Here is a 20,417-nt window from a genome sequence, read left to right as displayed (position 1 = left end):
CAATGTGTAACGGAAAAAAAAATGAACATATTTTTCCCACGAGAATGATTATTTAGCCGCAGATTTTGTGTTTCCAAAAGGGGTAAGTGAAGAAAGTGGGCCATATAATTTGTTGTGCAAGTTCTGAGTACGAAACATTTGACTGTTGGAGCACAAAATTGTCTAGAATAGATAACTGAGACCATGTCACATGTGACAAGGTCCTGACATGCCAAAAACAGCAGAAACTCCACAAGTGACTCCCATTTCGGAGACTACACTTAGGGAATTCATCTAGGGGTGTAGTGAGTATTTTTAACCCTCAAGCGATTCACAGAATCGCCACAACATTGGGCTCATTCAATGGAAAATTACCATTTTTTTTTCCCACTAAAATGTTGGTTTAGCCTCAAGTTTTCAATTTTCAAAAGGCATAATAGGAGAAACTATGTTACACTTTATGATCCTTTTAGTACACCAATACCTCATGTGTGTTTGAAAACTACTTTTGAGACACAGTGCAAAGCTCAGAAGGGAAGGAGCGCCATATTGCAGTGTAGATTTTGCTGGACTGGTTTAGGGTGCCATGCTACATTGGCACAGCCTCAGAGGTGCCAGATCAGCAGAACCCCCCCATAAGTGACCCCATTTTACAAACTACACCTCAAAATGAATTCATCTGGGGGGTGCAATCAATGATCGTAATTATACCATTGGGTGGTGAAGAAAAAAAAAAAATTTTTGCTACACAAAATTTGTTTTGGCCCCAGATTTTTACATTGTAACACAGAGAAATGGGTAAAAATGGCACCAAAATTGTCACAACTTCTGAATGTGGCTGTACAGCACTGCTTATCGCCGGGACGTAACTATACGTCCAAGGTTGGGAAGTCCTTCCAAACCAGAACAATGTCTAAGGTCGTGACGTGGTTAAGTGGGAGCTCATTGCTACAGAAATGCCTAACATGTGGACACTATGTGCACTCGCGGGGGACCGGTCTATTTTAAACAGCTGTCGGGTTTGCCTGCTCTGGTTATCAAAAATAGACAAGACTCCAAGTCTTTTTCTTTTTACAGATACATAGTGTGCCGGCCAGTCACGGCCACGCCAATACTTGACATGGCTGTGATTGAGCTGGAAGTGCCCTTGTCGATTGGCTGCACTGCATCCTTTCAGCAAGCTTTGTTCGGGCTGCCGAACCCCAACGGTAACACGGTCATCCGGGAGAAGTCAGTGTTCAGGTTCCGTGCATGGATACTGGGTGTCTGGTACGAACCCTGAACTTTAGAGATGAGTGAACCCGAATGGTATTCATAAATGATTTATTTAGTTTCTAATGGGTGAGTAGGTGGGGTGAGACACTGCCCGGCCTTTTTCTTCTGGTAACTTAAACAGGTGGTCGGTCTAAAATGAAAAGTCTGCAGTCACTCTGTATATGTCACTGACTGCAGACTTTTGTATCCCCCCAGCGCACACTGTGCTCAGAGGACTGGCCAGTTTCTGAGCCTGGAATGGAAGTGATGTATGCGACAAGCATACTCTGGGTAGAAGCAGTTTAGCAGGTGAGGTCTTGCTCCACACAAGTGTATTGAATGAGTCTGGACACGTCTAGTTGGAATGTGGCCGGAAATGTATACATCGTATACTTGCAGTCACGATCGGCCGACACAGAAGATTGCTCACAGCGCGCACTGTGAGGACTCGCATAGAATTCCTGCAGATTTGTGGCTTAAGACTGGACAACCCCTTTAACTCCTGAACAGACACGGCACCCCGGGACTATCAAGATACTGTCTAATAGTGACCAATTTTTAAGACATTAAAAAAAAAAAAAGACTGGTTTTATGGAGGGAAGTAAAGAAATACAATTAACTCACCGCTATTTGTCTCTTATCAATCTCTCCTCTTTTATGATGAAGGTCTGAAGAAATGGTTAAGGCAAAACTGGTTTTAGAAATACAAAAAAGCAGTGAAATGGACAAGAAGGTGGTGAACATAGAATGTGGCATAATGTTGCCTTACATGGCACACGTACAGCAATATTTTTTACCCAAATAATAATAGAAACAAAACCATTGAGCCAGATTTGTTACAGCTTTTATTCCCGTATTCTGACTTCTATAGCTTTGAAAAGTCACAACATTTTGACAACTTGAGGATGTGCAAAAACATTTTGACTTTGTGCTCTCATGCCGTTTTTGCCCAGTTCTGACAAGGCGGGCAGGACAGGGCTGTAAGTGGGCAGGACAGAAGTGTAAGTGGGCTGGACAGGAGTCTAAGTGGGCTGGACAGGAGTCTAAGTGGGCTGGACAGGAGTCCAAGTTGGCAGGACAGGAGTCTAAGTGGGCTGGACAAGGCTGTAAGTGGGCTGGACAGGAGTGTAAGTGGGCTGGACAGGAGTGTAAGTGGGCTGGACAGGAGTCTAAGTGGGCTGGACAGGAGTCTAAGTGGGCTGGACAGGAGTCTAAGTGGGCTGGACAGGAGTCTAAGTGGGCTGGACAGGAGTCTAAGTGGGCTGGACAGGAGTCCAAGTTGGCAGGACAGGGCTGTAAGCGGGCAGGACAAGGCTGTAAGCGGGCAGGACAGGGCTGTAAGCGGGCAGGACAAGGCTGTAAGTGGGCAGGACAGGGGTGGCGACTGCTGTTCATCACATTCATGACTAGCAATGGCGTTTGCTACCCCACAAATCTTACTGCAGCAGGGACTGGAGTAGGATTTATGGTAAGGAACACATGAAAATGCTCGCCATTCGTCCAGCACTCTTTACTTATGAAGCGGCGTCTGACTCCAGCACATCAAGACTGGCGTGAAAAACGCTGATCTTGATGTATAGGGCAGCGCAATTTAAAGAACTTGAAAGAAGTGAAAAGACATATGGCTTAGAAATCAATGCTCACACACACACACACACACACACAAAGTAGCCTTACATTAGGCTGTGTTTATTTTTGCCAGTGGGTTTCATTACCCGTTTTGCACGGTTTGGCTTTCACAGGCTCTTTGTTTTGCAGTATATTCAATTTTCTTGTAGTATGTGGTGATAAATCAGCTCACAAAAGCTCACAAAGAAAAACAACCCACAAAAAAAAAAAGTTATGAACTCTCACATCATTAAATCTGAATAAGTTCACTGGCAGATTCTCACTCAAAAGGGGACTGTCCATAACTTGGACAACCCCTTCTCAATCCTTATGTTCCCCCCTGTAAAATAACACTTATACTAAACTCTGGCTCTATTCACCGGTGTCCGCATTGGCTCTACCAGGACTCGCGTGACCCGACATGTGGTCCCTGTGGCCAATCAGCGCCTGATCCACTCTCCCCCTCCTTTGGATAAATCAGACATCTGGAGGAAGTGATCGTTACGGTTGCTTTCTCACTTCCTCTGGATGTCAATTACATCTGTAGGAGAGTGAAACACATTGGCCGCAGGGATCGCGTGGAATACTGCCCTGGAAAAGCCAGTGCCGACGCTGCTGGAATGACGCCGATACCGGAGGGGAGTATAAAGGTTCGCTCACACGGCCGAGTGCTATGTGATAAAACATTGCATTACACTCGGACCAGTGTTACTCTTTGGGGAAGCTCAGATCTGCGATTATTTTTATTATATATTGATATATTGCAGCATGCTGCTATTGGCAGCGTATCTCCTACGATGCACACCCACTCAAGTCAATGGATGTCATCCCAGTGCAGTCCGATATATACGCCGATACAGGCAATCGAGGGGATGGAGAGGTTACGGTCTCCGTCTCATCTGCACCGGTGCTGGGATTCTCTCATGCGAGGGGGATTGGAGCACTGACGCACGGCTCAGGCATCCGATGCTGTACTCTAATGTGACCCCGGCCTAAGTCTTATTATTTTAATGGGGGAAAATATAGGGCTCGAGCGTAGTGGACAACCCCTTTAACACATTGTACAGCCAGAAATAGTGCAACATAGATATTGTAAAAGGCAAACGGTGTGCAGAGCCTGGGCAGGACAAATTCACTCCCCGACACCTGACATTCTATAGAAGGATTTGTTGGGGAGGTTATTGGAGTTGAGCAAAAAGATTTTCACTGGAGCCATAGTAACATAGTTAGTAAGGCCGAAAAAAGACATTTGTCCATCCAGTTCAGCCTATATTCCATCATAATAAATCCCCAGATCTACGTCCTTCTACAGAACCTAATAATTGTATGATACAATATTGTTCTGCTCCAGGAAGACATCCAGGCCTCTCTTGAACCCCTCGACTGAGTTCGCCATCACCACCTCCTCAGGCAAGCAATTCCAGATTCTCACTGCCCTAACAGTAAAGAATCCTCTTCTATGTTGGTGGAAAAACCTTCTCTCCTCCAGACGCAAAGAATGCCCCCTTGTGCCCGTCACCTTCCTTGGTATAAACAGATCCTCAGCGAGATATTTGTATTGTCCCCTTATATACTTATACATGGTTATTAGATCGCCCCTCAGTCGTCTTTTTTCTAGACTAAATAATCCTAATTTCGCTAATCTATCTGGGTATTGTAGTTCTCCCATCCCCTTTATTAATTTTGTTGCCCTCCTTTGTACTCTCTCTAGTTCCATTATATCCTTCCTGAGCACCGGTGCCCAAAACTGTACACTGTACTCCATGTGCGGTCTAACTAGGGATTTGTACAGAGGCAGTATAATGCTCTCATCATGTGTATCCAGACCTCTTTTAATGCACCCCATGATCCTGTTTGCCTTGGCAGCTGCTGCCTGGCACTGGCTGCTCCAGGTAAGTTTATCATTAACTAGGATCCCCAAGTCCTTCTCCCTGTCAGATTTACCCAGTGGTTTCCCGTTCAGTGTGTAATGGTGATATTGATTCCTTCTTCCCATGTGTATAACCTTACATTTATCATTGTTAAACCTCATCTGCCACCTTTCAGCCCAAGTTTCCAACTTATCCAGATCCATCTGTAGCAGAATACTATCTTCTCTTGTATTAACTGCTTTACATAGTTTTGTATCATCTGCAAATATCGATATTTTACTGTGTAAACCTTCTACCAGATCATTAATGAATATGTTGAAGAGAATAGGTCCCAATACCGACCCCTGCGGTACCCCACTGGTCACAGCGACCCAGTTAGAGACTATACCATTTATAACCACCCTCTGCTTTCTATCACTAAGCCAGTTACTAACCCATTTACACACATTTTCCCCCAGACCAAGCATTCTCATTTTGTGTACCAACCTCTTGTGCGGCACGGTATCAAACGCTTTGGAAAAATCGAGATATACCACGTCCAATGACTCACCGTGGTCCAGCCTATAGCTTACCTCTTCATAAAAACTGATTAGATTGGTTTGACAGGAGCGATTTCTCATAAACCCATGCTGATATGGAGTTAAACAGTTATTCTCATTGAGATAATCCAGAATAACATCCCTCAGAAACCCTTCAAATATTTTACCAACAATAGAGGTTAGACTTACTGGCCTATAATTTCCAGGTTCACTTTTAGAGCCCTTTTTGAATATTGGCACCACATTTGCTATGCGCCAGTCCTGCGGAACAGACCCTGTCGCTATAGAGTCCCTAAAAATAAGAAATAATGGTTTATCTATTACATTACTTAGTTCTCTTAGTACTCGTGGGTGTATGCCATCCGGACCCGGAGATTTATCTATTTTAATCTTGTTTAGCCGGTTTCGCACCTCTTCTTGGGTTAGATTGGTGACCCTTAATATAGGGTTTTCATTGTTTCTTGGGATTTCACCTAGCATTTCATTTTCCACCGTGAATACCGTGGAGAAGATGTTTAATATGTTAGCTTTTTCCTCGTCATCTACAACCATTCTTTCCTCACTATTTTTTAAGGGGCCTACATTTTCAGTTTTTATTCTTTTACTATTGATATAGTTGAAGAACAGTTTGGGATTAGTTTTACTCTCCTTAGCCGGTCTAGGGCATGTCCTTGCCTGGTGTGTAAGAAGGTAGCACGATATCATGAACTGTATGCCGGACTGGGGCAGTGTGAATGTTTTAGCTCAACTCCAGTGGAATATTCTCCAACAAGTATGGCTTCTAATTAAAAAAAAAAAAAAGAAAAAAAAAAAAAAGACAACCACTCTCTGTATAAGACTGGGAGCACACAGGGCACGAGCGTCACCCAGGTGCAGAAGGAAGAATAATCCGGTTCGGCTGCTATGGAGGACTGGACACCTAATCAGGACAACCTTTATTCTTCCTCATCTGTAGAACCAATGCCATCACACTAATTAGAAAGTCTCCATATAAAACTGAAGATGGCATGAGGTGTAATCCTCACTCTTTACCGCACTGCAAAAAAAAAAAAAATATAGCAACCATAGGCTAGTACAGCCACCAAAACAGAAAAATTCAAATTAAGTAAAGCAAATAACCCTTAATTTTCTATGATGATATAGATAAAACATCAAGTTTATTACGTTCAATTAAAACCATGACACAACAATAACACACAACCGTGCACTCTAGATTGCCCTGTTAATAGCACCTATATACAAATCCTGCCTGCCAGCGGAGGATGGCACCCTATACATACAAACGAGATTGGCGCCCCCGCTCACCGTCAGCTGACCCTGTGACTCCTACTATATCCCCTGTTAAGAGGTGTCACAGATGCCTCGTCATATATTCAACCGGAAAAAGATAGGCAGGATGACAAGAAGGCTAGTTATGATTGATAGATAGATAGATAGATACAGATATATCTTAGCCTTTAGTGTGTGCCAGGGTGAGATACACGGACCCAAACAATAGTGTAGACAAAACCGTGCTCGTGCTAAAAGCTAAAAACCACAGCGCACTACCTCTGACTCCTACTGCTGTGCACCTGCCTGGCTGTGGGGGTTGGCACCCTACTTGTCAGCGGATATGGCGCCCCCCACTCACCGGTGGCTGACCCTGAGATTCCCTATAACTGAGCTGATGATAATTCTCAGATTCACAAATTGAAAGTAGCCACACATATGTATAGTCAAAACGGCAGTGCAAGGAAAATAGCATTAGTCAGTTCTATCTATAGCTGAACATTGCATGGTATATCACAGATAATAGCAGAGGGTGAGAACAGATACTTATCAAAGTTGATGTATAATGTGCCTCAACGTGTTTCACCTCAGCGGATCATCAGGAGGCCATGAGGTGAAACACGTTTGTCACAGGGTCAGCCGACGGTGAGCGGGGGCGCCAATCTCGTTTGTATGTATAGGGTGCCAAAAAAAAAAAGATAAAAAAAGCTCATAATTCCCTTTAACTACAGGGTGATCACTGCAAAAAAAAAATCCTGTGTATAAAAGTCATCTTTATTTTTCATCCAATCCCATGCTTATCATACTACATCAAGCCTGAACACAATCCTTTGCTACATTACTGGGGTAAACATCACATCCTGCAGCGATTTAGTCCCATTTTTGATGAAACAAAAAAATGAAGGATAGATATTAGTTTACATAAAGGTTATGAACATGAAGCTTATGTTTCTTCTGTCCACATGTGGATCACTCTGGAAGACATAAACCTGGGCTGTGTGTGGTCAACAAGAGAACAGAAAACTAGTTTGGGTGGCTTTGTCTTTTGTGGTGTTAAAGGTACTGTCACACTAGACGATATCGCTAGCGATCCGTGACGTTGCAGCGTCCTCGCTAGCGATATCGTCCAGTGTGACAGGCAGCAGCGATCAGGCCCCTGCTGGGAGATCGCTGGTCGGGGAAGAAAGTCCAGAACTTTATTTCGTCGCTGGACTCCCCGTAGACATCGCTGAATCAGCGTGTGTGACACCGATTCAGCGATGTCTTCACTGGTAACCAGGGTAAACATCGGGTAACTAAGCGCAGGGCCGCGCTTAGTAACCCACTGTTTACCCTGGTTACCAGCGTAAAAAAACAAACAGTACATACTTACATTCAGCTGTCTGTCCCTTGCCGTCTGGTTCCTGCACTGACTGCTGGCCGTAAAGTGAAAGCAGAGCACAGCCACAGCGGTGAGTCACCGCTGTGTGACTCACCGCTGTGCTGTGCTTTCACTTTCACTTTACGGCCAGCAGTCAGTGCAGGAACCAGACGGCAAGGGACAGACAGCTGAATGTAAGTATGTACTGTTTGTTTTTTTACGCTGGTAACCAGGGTAAACATCGGGTTACTAAGCGCGGCCCTGCGCTTAGTTACCCGATGTTTACCCTGGTTACCGGGGACCTCGGGATCGTTGGTCGCTGGAGAGCTGTCTGTGTGACAGCTCTCCAGCGACCAAACAGCGACGCTGCAGCGATCCGGATCGTTGTCGGTATCGCTGCAGCGTCGCTAAGTGTGACGGTACCTTAACTGTTGCTGGTATCCATTTCCACTGCAGACACAATGGCCTTCCCTCCTCCATTAGGCTGAGTAGTCCTGAGCATGCCTTCTATACATTGAAATGCGAAAACATCACATCTGCATTTCATCTACTATGTAAAGTGGTCCCATAACACCACCACGCCGTTTTACATCCAAATAAGATGCAGAAAACAGCAAAAGGTTCTTCTGGTTACTGATGGCAAGCAAACAAATTCCAAAAAAAGATCTAAATCATGGCACTATAGAAGTAAAGAAATATTCACCATTATCATCATCATCACTGTCCCCCTTGGGGCTCACCATCTACATTCCCTATCAGTATGTCTGGAGTGTGGGAGGAAACCGACACAAACATGGGGAGAAAATACAAACTCCCTAGAGATGTTGTACTTGGGATGTGTACCCAGCGCTGAAAAGAAACAACGCTACCCACTGAGCTACCGTGCCGCCCACATGAAAACTGCTGACACTTTTTCCAGGACCAGTTTTAACAAATTTTGTTATTTGTAAAACTAAAATGCGGTCTTAGATTATTATTACCACCGTATTATTTTAAGAATAATCTACTTGGGATGGACAAAAGGGGTTAATGAGGCAATGTCCCAGTCTTATGCAATTAGCTGTAAACTATACAAAACAGGGATTTTTGTGTACTCACCGTAAAATCCTTTTCTCTGAGCCAATCATTGGGGGACACAGGACCATGGGTGTTATGCTGCTGCCACTAGGAGGACACTAAGCAAATAAACAAAGAAATTAACTCCTCCTCCGCAGTATACACCCTCTTCTGGCTCTATCCTGAACCAGTTCGGTGCCAAAGCAGTAGGAGCTCACAAACAGAATTGCAATATGTCAAAACCAATAATGACTACAAGCCAACGGGCTAACAGGGTGGGTGCTGTGTCCCCCCAATGATTGGCTCGGAGAAAAGGATTTTGAGTACACAAAAATCCTTGTTTCTCCTCCTCATTGGGGGACACGGGACCAGGGGACATCCTAAAGCAGTCCCTGGGAGGGAAAGCATAACAACAGGTGAAACCTCACACGAAGCCTACAGATGCGAAACTGCCGATCGCAGAATCGGTTTGTCAAGGACCGCATCTGAAGAGGCTTGAAGATGAATGTTGTAATGCTTAGCAAACGTGTGAAGACTGGACCAAGTCATAGCCTTGCACACTTGCTGCGCCGATGCCTGGTGCCGAATGGCCCAGGAAGCCCTCACTGACCGAGTGGAGTGTGCCTTAATTCCGACCAGGATAGGCTGACCTTTGACACGGTAAGCTTCTTGAATTGCTGAACGGATCCATCTAGCTATTGTGGCCTTAGAAGCAGGCAGACCTTTTCTGTGACCTTTCGAAAGCACAAAAAGGGAATCCGATTTGCGGAAAGACGCTGTTCTGGAGATGTACTTTCTGAGAGCCCTCACCGGGTCCAAAGTGTAAAGAGCCTTCGCAGTACGGTGGACTGGAGCAGGGCAGAACTATGTTTTCATTCAGATGAAAACTCGAGATGACTTTAGGCAGGAAGGACGGGGACGTCCTGAGCACAACCTTGTTGTGGTGGAAAATCAAAAATAGAGGTTTGCACCACAAAGCTGCCAGTTCCGAGACCCGTCTGATGGATGTTATTGTCACAAGAAAGGCAACTTTCCATGAAAAAAAGAGAAAGAGTAACATCCTGTATTGGCTCAAAAGGAGTCTCTTGTAAGGCACTGAGGACCAAGTTAAGGTCCCAAGGTTCCAAAAGGCATCTTGTATGGGGGGACAAGATGCGAAACTCCCTGCATGAAGGTTCTAACCTGTGGTTTGGAAGCTATCCGAAGCTGGAAGAGGACGGATAGAGCAGAGATTTGGCCCTTGAGAGAGGCCAGTGCTAGGCCTGAATCCAATCGGGATGGAAAACGCCATCGGGGAACAACCGTTATCTTTACACCAGGAGAAAAACGTTTTCCAAACGCGATGGTAAATACGCATGGAAACAGGCTTCCTAGCGTTGATCATGGTAGATGCCACTTGACACGAGAACCCGGCCTGGGCTAGAACCCAGGATTCAATGGCCAGGCCGTTAACTCAGAACTCTCGAGTTCTGGTGGCAAATGGGTCCCTGGGAGAGTTGATCTGGACGATCCGGTAACCGCCAGAGAACGTCGGCGACTAGATGTACTAGCTCCTCATACCAAGATCGGCATGGCCAGTCTGGAGCGACGAGGATCACCAGATTGCCTTCCGCTTTGATTTTCTGGATGACCCATGGGATCAGCGTAATAGGAGGAAAGATGTAAGGGAGGCGAAATTGGATCCATGGGAGTACTAGAGTATCTGAGCCGATAGCTAATGGATCGCGGGACCGAGCTACGAATGTCGGGACCTTGGCGTTTAGCCTGGAGGCCATGAAGTCCACATCTGGAATGCCCCAACTCTGGCAAATCTGATGAAAGACTTCCAGGTGAAGAGACCACTCTCCTGAGGCTATGCCCTGGCGGCTGAGAAAGTCCGCCGCTCAATTCTCTACTTCTGGAATATGAACTGCAGAGATGAGCGAATGATTTGTCTTGGCCCAATGTAGAATGTGCGTCACTTCGATCATCGCCCTTCTCCTTCGCGTGCCTCCCTGGCGATTGATGTACGCCACAGCCGTGGCGTTGTCTGATTGGATCTGGACAGGACGTCCGGCCAAAAGGTGATGGTATTAATGAAGAGCCAGAAGGGCAAAGTAGTGAATTGAAAATAATCGTCCCCGACCGCAAAGCGTAGAAATCTTTGATGACTTTCGAAGATTGGAATGTGAAGATATACGTCTTTGATGATATTCCCGTTTCCAGAGAAGCAATGACGGAGTGGAGGGATTCCATCCTGAAGTGGTGCACTGTGATGAATTTGTTCAATAACTTTAGGTCTAGGATGGGACGCATGGTTCCGTCCTTCTTTGGGACGACAAAGAGGTTCAAGTAAAAGTCTTTGAACCTTTCCTTGGGAAGAATCGGAACGATGACTGCGCTGTTGCGGAGGGCTTGTAAGGCCCGGTAAAAGGGGGATGCGTGCGCCTTGGACTTTGGAAGACGAGACTGAAAGAAACACGTTGGGGGGGATGCGAGTTAAATTTTGTATCCAGAAGACACGAGATCTCTGACCCATTGGTCTTCAACGACCGTTAACCAAACTTGGCGAAACCAAATCAGACAGCCGCCTACCCTTCCTGTGTCCTCCGGACACGGCAAGAAGTCATTGAGAGAATTTGTGGGAAGGTGCACTCTTGGGCCTGGATCGGGGGGATGTTTCTCTAGGAGTTAGAAGGTCTGAAGGAAGGTTGGGAACCCCTGCCTCTGTGTGGGGGCCGAGACAAGCTAGCGGAAGCGGCTGTGGATGACCAGCCTGTGGTACTATGAAAAGGTCGGAAGCGAGCCTGGGATTGGTTCCGAAAGGGGAGATTGGGCCTACGCTAAGGGAGGAATTTGCTCCAGTAGCATCCGAGATAATCTGATCGAGTTTATCTCCGAACGCCCGTATTGGTACGGTAGGGAAGTCAAATATTTCTTTGAGGCGGAGTCTGCCTGCCACTCTCGGAGCCACAATGCTCTGCTGATGGTCACGGCGTTTGCGGCTGCAAGAGCGGCACAATTAGCCGCATCTAGAGAAGCATGAAGTACGTAATCCCTGCTCGGGCGATTTGGTAGGCGAGACTGGTCACTTCGGGTGGCAGGCTATTGTACCTACTGGTTTTCACTATGGCCTCAGCCCAGGCCACCAGCTACCCAAGTGGTAGCGAAAGATGGAAACAGCGTTGCTCCGGCAGCCTCGAAGACCGACCTGGCCAGGTTGTCAATCTGACGATTAGTGGGATTTTTAATGGAAGATCTGTCAGCCAGAGATAGAAGAGTTTTTGAAGCGAGTCTTGATATGGGTGGATCTACTGCAGGGGACTCAGTCCACTCCTGTCTCAGAGTAGTTGCAAAATGGTACCGAGCTTCTAGCGGTTTGAGGCCCGTGAAACGCTAATCTGGGCGACTTCTATGCCTCTTAATGTTCGTAAACTCAGGGTGGTTAGCAAAAACCCTGTGAGGACGTTTTGTTCTTTTAAAAGATACTGGGTGATCCGGATTAGTACTGGGTTCTTCGTCCAATTCCAGAGTGTGATTAAGCGCCTTGATGAGAGAATCTATAGACTCCTGGAACTCAGGGGAGTCCGGGTCTAGGGCCTCATCTGACTCATTCCGAGTAGTGTTCGCTGCGCTCCCCTGGTGAGGGGGAACGAGACACAGAGCTAACAGATGCAGAGGCATCGGAGTTTCGTGGGGACGGGTCACGGATACGTCTTCTAGAAGAATGTGTCCCTTTTGTGGCCATCCTGCCCACATCTGAGGAAGGCTCTTGTGTGGCTGAGGGGCCCTCTACTGAAAGAAGGGAGATGCTCTGGCTTGAAGAGGAGTCACGAAAGGACTCTAAGGCCTTGGTGAGAGAAACCATGGTCTGAGTCAAGGAAGAAGCCCATTCTGGGGGGCTGGCACCGCTGTGTGCTACAGTAGCGGGGGGCTCCTGGGGACCTGAGGCATCGCAGGCCGTACAAAATGGGTTAGGGTACCCCAGATGTAGAGAGATATTGCATGAGGCACATGCGGCATACACCACTGTGTGAGCTTAATCAGCTCTTTTAGTAGGTTTTGATTGAGACATATTGTAAAAAGGGAGGCCACCACGGGTAAGAGGCCTCCGTGAAGGGTTAAGCGGTGTGTGTCCTGCGCCGTGCCCCCAGAGAAGTCCCCTGCTGCGGTGCCCGGCGTGCAAATGGCATCCCCGTCTTCCTGCTTCAGGAGGAAGACCGCGTAAGTTAGTTTGGCGCTTCTTGTGGGTAACGAGAAGCGCCAGAAAAAGTGGGTGGAAGGAATGCCCGTGGGGCCGTGGCTGCATAATGCAGCATCCCGGAAAGGCAGGGCTATTTAGGATCCCATAGAAAGAGCAAAGGGGGGCGGAGCCGGCTGGGAGGGCGGGGTCGGGCCTACCTAGGCTAGAAGCCGGGGACTAAATTAGAGGCCGCGATGATGGAGACGGCAGGGGGGACGATTGCAGCAGCGGCGGGGGAGCCGGCCATGGAGAGAACCGCAGCCAGGACGGCGGCAGCTGAAGACAGCTGTGGCCAGCGGAGAGGACGGAGGGTGCAGGCAGGCAGGCGGGCAGGGACGTAACGGCCGCGGTGCAGCATTGGACCGTGCCGATCCCCCTGGGGGCCCGGACATCAACACAGGACCCCGGGGAGGGAGGAAAGGAGTCCTCCCTCCAACTGAAATGGCCATACGCACTGCGAGCAGAGTCGGGAGCGCTGGGCCACAGACGGCGAAAGTCAGCCACGCAGTCCATCCTCAATCCACCATCCCTTTGATAGGGAGGTTTAGAGGGCACGATAGTTTCCTGACAACAGCCATTTTCTCTTAGTGGTGGTGCAGTGGAGCCACACAAAAGCCACAAGGGAGCTTCTCCTTCACCTCATTGGGGGGCAGGCTGGCTGAAGTCCTGGCTCCGGAAGGGGGTATGTGGGGGCGACACCCCATGTTCCCGTCCATTGTTGGTGTGGGGAGAGCGGACCCATTAAAGGAATCCGTCGCCCCTGTGAGAGCCCAGGCTGACACGGAGGTTGCCGGAGGGGGTACGGGGAGGCGACACTCCGCGTTCCCGCCTGTTGATGTTTTTGGGAGATCGGGACCTTGAAAAGAGAGAAATAAATTAATATAAAAAGTAAAATAAGAAAATCGGGGTCTGAAATCATACCCTAGTGCCTCCTACAGACACTAAGCAAGAACTGGTTCAGGATAGAGCCAGCTGGAGGGTGTATACTTTACTCCGTCTGGAAATAGAGACATGTCACGAAAATATTTCTGCACATGCACAGGCACCCTAAAGATTCCAGGAAAATATTGTGGGGCCTCAAAATAAAAAAAAAAAAAAAAAAAATAAAATAATATAAATATATATATATATATATATATATATATATATATATATGTATATGTATATATATATATATATATATATATATATATATAATAAAGTGCAGTATTGTACGAAATACAAGGATAAATAGTGCATGGCAATATTATCACAATACAGATTATTTTCCATTGTAAACAAATGGTCATGGGCATACCGCGACAGAGAGGGGCCAGAAGATCGCAGCATTTAGTCACACAAATCCCTGCACTGATTGGAACTGCTTCATCATCCTATTAAACAGAGCAGGTTTTTCCTTTTCTCTGTCATTGCGCAGGTTGACCAATTTAGTTGATCTCCTGGAGCTCTACATCCTGAATTGTCTCAGCTGCTCTTTGTTGGCCACTCCACTCTGGTATATATGCTCACCACTGGCACATCGAAATTGCCAGTGATAATTCATTCTAGTAGGCGTTTGGGGAGTATGTTCTGGAGATTGATGCATGGATTTGGTTTGAGTGCTGATTAGTGATGAGCGAATATACTCGGTACTCGAGATTTCCCGAGCACATTCGGGTGTTCTCCGAGTACTTGTAAGTACTCGGAGATTTAGTTTTCAGTGCCGCAGCTGAATGATTTACATCTGTTTGCCAGCATAAGTACATGTGGGGATTCCCTAGCAACCAGGCAACCCCCACATGTACTTATGCTGGTTAAGTACAGAGTATATTCGCTCATCACTAGTGCTGATCCTTAGCCACATCTATTTGGTTTATCCCTCCTATGAATCCCGCGTTCCACTTTATTGTTTTGTGAGTGTATATGTTTGATTTTAGTTTTCTTTTATCCCTATCCGTCTTCCCTTGTCTGTCTGGTTAGCGTAATCCTATACACTTCAGCCTCACACCTCGCTGGGTGGGGAAGGGAACAGATAAGGGCTAAGATATTCCCAAAACAATAGCCTATGTATACGGCACTTCCAAATAACAGCAAATATCAAACAATAGAAACACAGCGGAAGGTTAATGCCAATAAAAACAATGAATTTTATTAATAGTACAATTAAAATTCTAATAGAGTCCAATAACAATCAGTGGAAATACATGAGACAGAATTATACTGTCCGCTGAGGAAAATACATATATAATACCTAACATAAGTCGAGTGACCCCTAAGGGGTCTATTGGACTCTATTAGAATTTTAATTGTACTATTAATAAAATTCATTGTTTTTATTGGCATTAAGCTTCCGCTGTGTTTCTATTGTTTGATATTAAGGGCTAAGATAGGAGCATAGCAAGGTAAATAGCAACTTTGTGTCGCCTGCACATGTCCGTAAATCTTTTGGATGATGGATTCCCATCTTTGGCCTGATAGCCATTTTCCACATATGAGATGACAAAAATGAATATAATTTTATTGTGTATTAGTATTAACCCCTTCATGACCCCAGCTTTTTTCGGTTTTCGCTCCCCTCCTTCCCAGAGCCATAACTTTTTTATTTTTCCGTCAATATGGCCATGTGACGGCTTATTTTTTGCGGGACAAGTTGTACTTTTGAACAACATTATTAATTTTAGCATGTCGTTTACTAGAAAAACAGGGAAAAAATTCCAAGTGTGGTGAAATTCCAAAAAAAGTGCAATCCCACACTGGTTTTTTGTTTGGCTTTTTTGCTAGGTTCACTAAATGCTAAAACTGACCTGCCACTGTGATTCTCCAGGTCATTACGAGTTCATAGACACCAAACATGTCTAGGTTATTTTTTATCTAAGTGGTAAAAAAAAAAGTTCCAGACTATGCTAAAAAAAAAAAAAAATTTGCACAATTTTCCAATACCTGTAGCGTCTCCATTTTTCGTCATCTGGGGTTGGGTGAGAGCTTATTTTTTGGGTGCTGAACTGACGCTTTTAATTATACCATTTTGGTACAGATACGTTCTTTTGATCGCCAGTTATTGCATTTTAATGCAATGTTGCGGCGACCAAAAAATGTAATTCTGGCATTTCTAATTTTTTTCTTGCTACGCAGTTTAGCGATCAGGTTTTTTATTGATAGATTGGGTGATTCTGAACGCGGCGATATCAAATATGTGTAGGTTTGATATTTTTATAGTTTTATTTTGAATGGGTGAAAGGGGGGGGGTGATTTAAACTTTTATATATTTTTTTTAATTTCTTTTATATTTTTAAAAACATTTAGACAGGGGTCAGCGATGCGCTCATTTCCAGACCGATGGCCAGAAGCACTAGTTTAATGCCGCTGTCAGCGTTTGACAGTGGCATTTAACTAGTTAATAGCGGCGGGTGGATCGTGATTCCACCCGCCGCTATTGCGAGCACGTCAGCTGTTCAAAACAGCTGACATGTTCCGGCTTTGATGCGGGCTCAAAGCATCAAAGTGGGGGTTTGAAAAACTCCTTTTTGACTGTCCAGTCTTAACGGTGAAGCAGCAAAATATGAAAAAGGAAGTTAAGTTCTTCCTCTTCAGTAGGTAGAAGAATAAACAGAAGCGTTACATAGAAGATTACAGTACGTTGTCAGTAATTGTAGCATTAGGCCAGACGATTACTCCATTCGCACTCCCAGTGTCTCGGAAAACTTAGCCTTGTCATAGGAACGATGGGGAAATTTACCAGTCCTCGTTCCCCCATATAGCGACATGTGGACTCAAACTCCTTTTCCAAACTATTTTTTTTTTCCCTCCCACACAAAGAAGTAAAGAATGACGATGCAAGAACTTCAGAAAATTGGCTGTTCGTCACAAATACCTTACAGAAATATAAACCCATCTCTGACAAGCCAAAAAGGATACGTGTCAGGAACTCCAGCAGGGTCACATCCCATATGTGATCGTAGTAGGAATCCATTGCATCATGGCTTAAAAAAAATAGAATACAGAACATTACTTATTTTCCATACATTATAGAAAAGTTAGAAGCGATTCAGTTAAATAGGCTTTTAATGGATTCTGCGGAGCTTCGTATATTAATACTTTCATTTATGCTCCAACGTTTACCAGTTTAACCAGAGCAATGGCAGATGTAGCTCAGTTTTTCCTAATACAAGGCACCAAATCCTCTGCATAAATGGAGCAAAATGAAAATATGTCAATTTTTTTAGGGAATTCGGTGATTGGAAAGATTGTTGTGTAGGGACAGTACAACCTGACAAGGAGAACGGTTGTTCATGTATCCATTTGTTTCCAGGAGTAATAACCAAACTCAGTATTATTTTATTAGCAAATCCCCCAAAAATTGTACATGTGGTAAAAGGCCCTGCTGCAAAATAACGAGTCCAAAGTGTAAAGGTTAGGAGTAATGTGCCCAAAGAGTCGCTTCAAATTTTCTGTGAAACAATTTGGGCAAACCAAGCAAAATTGAAACCAGCAAAAAGGGCCAGGAAGAAGGTGTAAAGAAGATTGTGCATGTTAACCCCTACATGATGGAGCTCTTTTTTGTTTTTGCGTTACGGTTTTTCGCTCCCCTTCTTCCCAGAGCCATACCTTTTTTTATTTTTCCATCAATATGGCCATGTGAGGGCTTGTTTTTTGCAGGACGAGTTGTAGTTTTGAACGACACCGTTGGTTTTACCATATCTTGTACTCAAAAATGGGAAAAAAATTCCAAGTGCGGTGAAATTGCAAAAAAAAAGTGCAATTCCACAACTGTTTTTTTGGATGTTTTTACCATGTTCACCAAATGCTAAAAATGACCTACACTATGATTCTCCAGGTCATTACGAGTTCATAGACACCAAACATGTCTAGGTTCTTTTTTTAAGTGGTGAAAAATCCAAAGTGTGTTAAAAAAAACAAGCAAAAAAAACCCCGTCATTTTGCAAGACCCATAACTTCTCCATTTTTCGTGATCTCGGGTTGGATGAGGGCTTATTATTGGTGCGCCGAGATGATGAGACCGTTTTTAATGATACCATTTTAGTGTGTATACGATGTTTTGATCGCCGTTATTGCATTTGGTCACCGATGGGCGGGATTTCCGGCGCGCTTCCGGTAAGCGCGAGTTAAATACAGCAGACAGGGTCAGTACATTGCTGGTCACGTTGATATGAAGAACAGGAAGGAGTCTAATATTTGGTCTAGTATTCAGTATGGAAATTACAATTTTTTTTTTTTTATATATGGATAGTGATATAAACAATAAAAATCATTATAAAAGATAAATAAATGCACAAACATAAAAGCCTCAGGGGACAGATTCATTATTGCCTTTGCACCTGTTTTGTGCCTTTTTGTTTGCACCCATTTCATTATCCTATTTGCGCCTTTTTCCTAGTCTAGTTTATAGTTGCTCGTTCATCTCCTCGCCCCACCAACACCACCAGCTTTTTGGGAAAAGTTTGTTCCAGATATTTTCATCTGATTCCTCAATTGCGACTTTATAATTAAAAAAAAAAATTCGGTGCAACTCTACTATAGTCTCCCTGCTTCCAGTGTAGTTTTCTGCCCATCTTTTTCAGAAAGTAGAATATTTTGTGACATTTTGGAGAAAAATGCGACTTTTTGCTCAAAAATATTCAATGTAAAAAAAAAACCAAAAAAATTATTTCTGCAAAATGGTCTCAACAAGCGTCAGACAAAAAAAAAAAAAAAATTGACTTAAGAATTAAAAATGATGAATCGGTCTTTTTCTGATGGAACACGGTTTTTAGAACTTGCATGGGAATTCCAGGTAAATGCAGGAATTTGAGCACCAGGATGTGTACAGTCACCCACCGTATTCCGTGCCTGTAGTTGTGGGGGTGAACAATGAAACCGGAATAGAGGAAGCCCCCCATAGTCCGTGGCGCACCCCTTGGTGAGGACACGCCTTACATTACCTATTCTGTTCCTGTAGGGCTTTGAAGGCCGTCTTGTAATCCACTTCTCTGAGGAACTGGCAAAGTATGGCCACCTACAGAAAATAACGGGACACGTGATCTAGGACACCCGTTGCAATGCTCTGCAGTTTCGGGTACGGTCTGCAGCAGATTCATACTTGCGTGTGGCAGTTCAGCAAGGAGCAGCATTTTATCATCCTCTTTATCACCTATTGACAAAAGAAATTTTAAGAAATGAATAGAGAAAAAAAAAATTATATATATTAGAAAATATTATATATTTCTCACTGTATTTGACTAGGTGGAGAAGGCGCATTTTCCAGACACTTGGTCTGTACATGTCCCCACCTGGTCGGTATAGACATCCGGGGGGACTTGCTTGGTGAAGAAATCCGAGGATACGGCCCCCGCCTGCAGATAATAGTTCAGCGCTGCAGAATACTGATTGCTTGCTGTAACATGAAAAAAGTCATCACAAATCACGTGTTTTTGGCTTTATTTAAATATACATTTTTTGAAAGACAAAGCTGCATCACTGCCCCATTAAAAAAGAAGAAGAAGACATTAAAGGGTTAATCCCATCTTACAAAGTGATGGTATATCTCTAGGATATGCCTTTACTTGATTCTCATCTGCTAGCAGGGTGTGGGGGGGCACGTGACCGCCGCTCGCTCTGGCATTCGAGAAGAATCCTGACAGTGCGGGTGATGCGCACTGTCAGGATTCTCACTGCTGAAGCCACAAAAGGGGCTGCAGAAATTTACCTGAAGCCTGGAAACTGCCTTTAGGGTATTGTTCACAGGAAAGTGGTTTTTCTCAGGCAGGGATTGGAAAAAGAGAGACCAGAAAACGCTCAAGAGAGTGAAGATTTGCATTTCTATGTAAAATCGACTAGCTGTGCAGAGGGTTAAAAAGCAGTGACCCGACCATTCATCAGGTGTTTTACAGCTATAAAAGATGCTCCATGTTGTAAAAATATAAGTCAAGAAAAAGGCTCAAAAGTCAACGCAGGTGGTGTCGTTTTTGCATTTTGTTTTTTTTTCTTTGGAGTGTTTGTGTTTCAAAATCCCTTAGCATTGCCTACACTGTTGGATTTTAAACTTTTTGTTTTGTGTGAAAACACCAGTACAAAAGACACCCCCCAAAAAAACAACAACAAAAAAAAGCTAGAAAAACACTGGAGGTCACAATCGACAAAAAGTGCTCAGGAAAAAAGGTAAAGAAAAATCTATAAGAAAAAACAAAACAAAACAAAACAAAAAAAAAAAAAAAAAAAAAGAGTGTGAATATACCATTATGCTACAGTATTTTATACTACAAAGTCAATACCAGGGATGTCGA

The 20,417-nt window shown here is 44.6% G+C and overlaps 1 protein-coding gene across 1 annotated transcript in view; it reads right to left on the bottom strand.

Moving 5' to 3' along the window:
- The window catches only part of INTS8 (integrator complex subunit 8), a 107,954-nt gene that overhangs the window by 1,713 nt on the left and 85,824 nt on the right, over positions 1-20,417 (bottom strand). The window contains exons 22-26 of the mRNA XM_069731689.1: positions 19,425-19,528; positions 19,235-19,285; positions 19,077-19,150; positions 17,053-17,117; positions 1,858-1,901 (exon numbers count right to left, since the gene is read on the bottom strand). Coding sequence (XP_069587790.1) covers positions 1,858-1,901; positions 17,053-17,117; positions 19,077-19,150; positions 19,235-19,285; positions 19,425-19,528 — 338 coding nt within the window. The remainder of the gene's footprint in view (positions 1-1,857; positions 1,902-17,052; positions 17,118-19,076; positions 19,151-19,234; positions 19,286-19,424; positions 19,529-20,417) is intronic.

The sequence above is a fragment of the Ranitomeya imitator genome, chromosome 6, assembly GCF_032444005.1.
Source record: "Ranitomeya imitator isolate aRanImi1 chromosome 6, aRanImi1.pri, whole genome shotgun sequence".
Lineage (NCBI taxonomy): Eukaryota > Metazoa > Chordata > Amphibia > Anura > Dendrobatidae > Ranitomeya > Ranitomeya imitator.
This window is presented reverse-complemented; position numbering and strand designations above follow the sequence as displayed.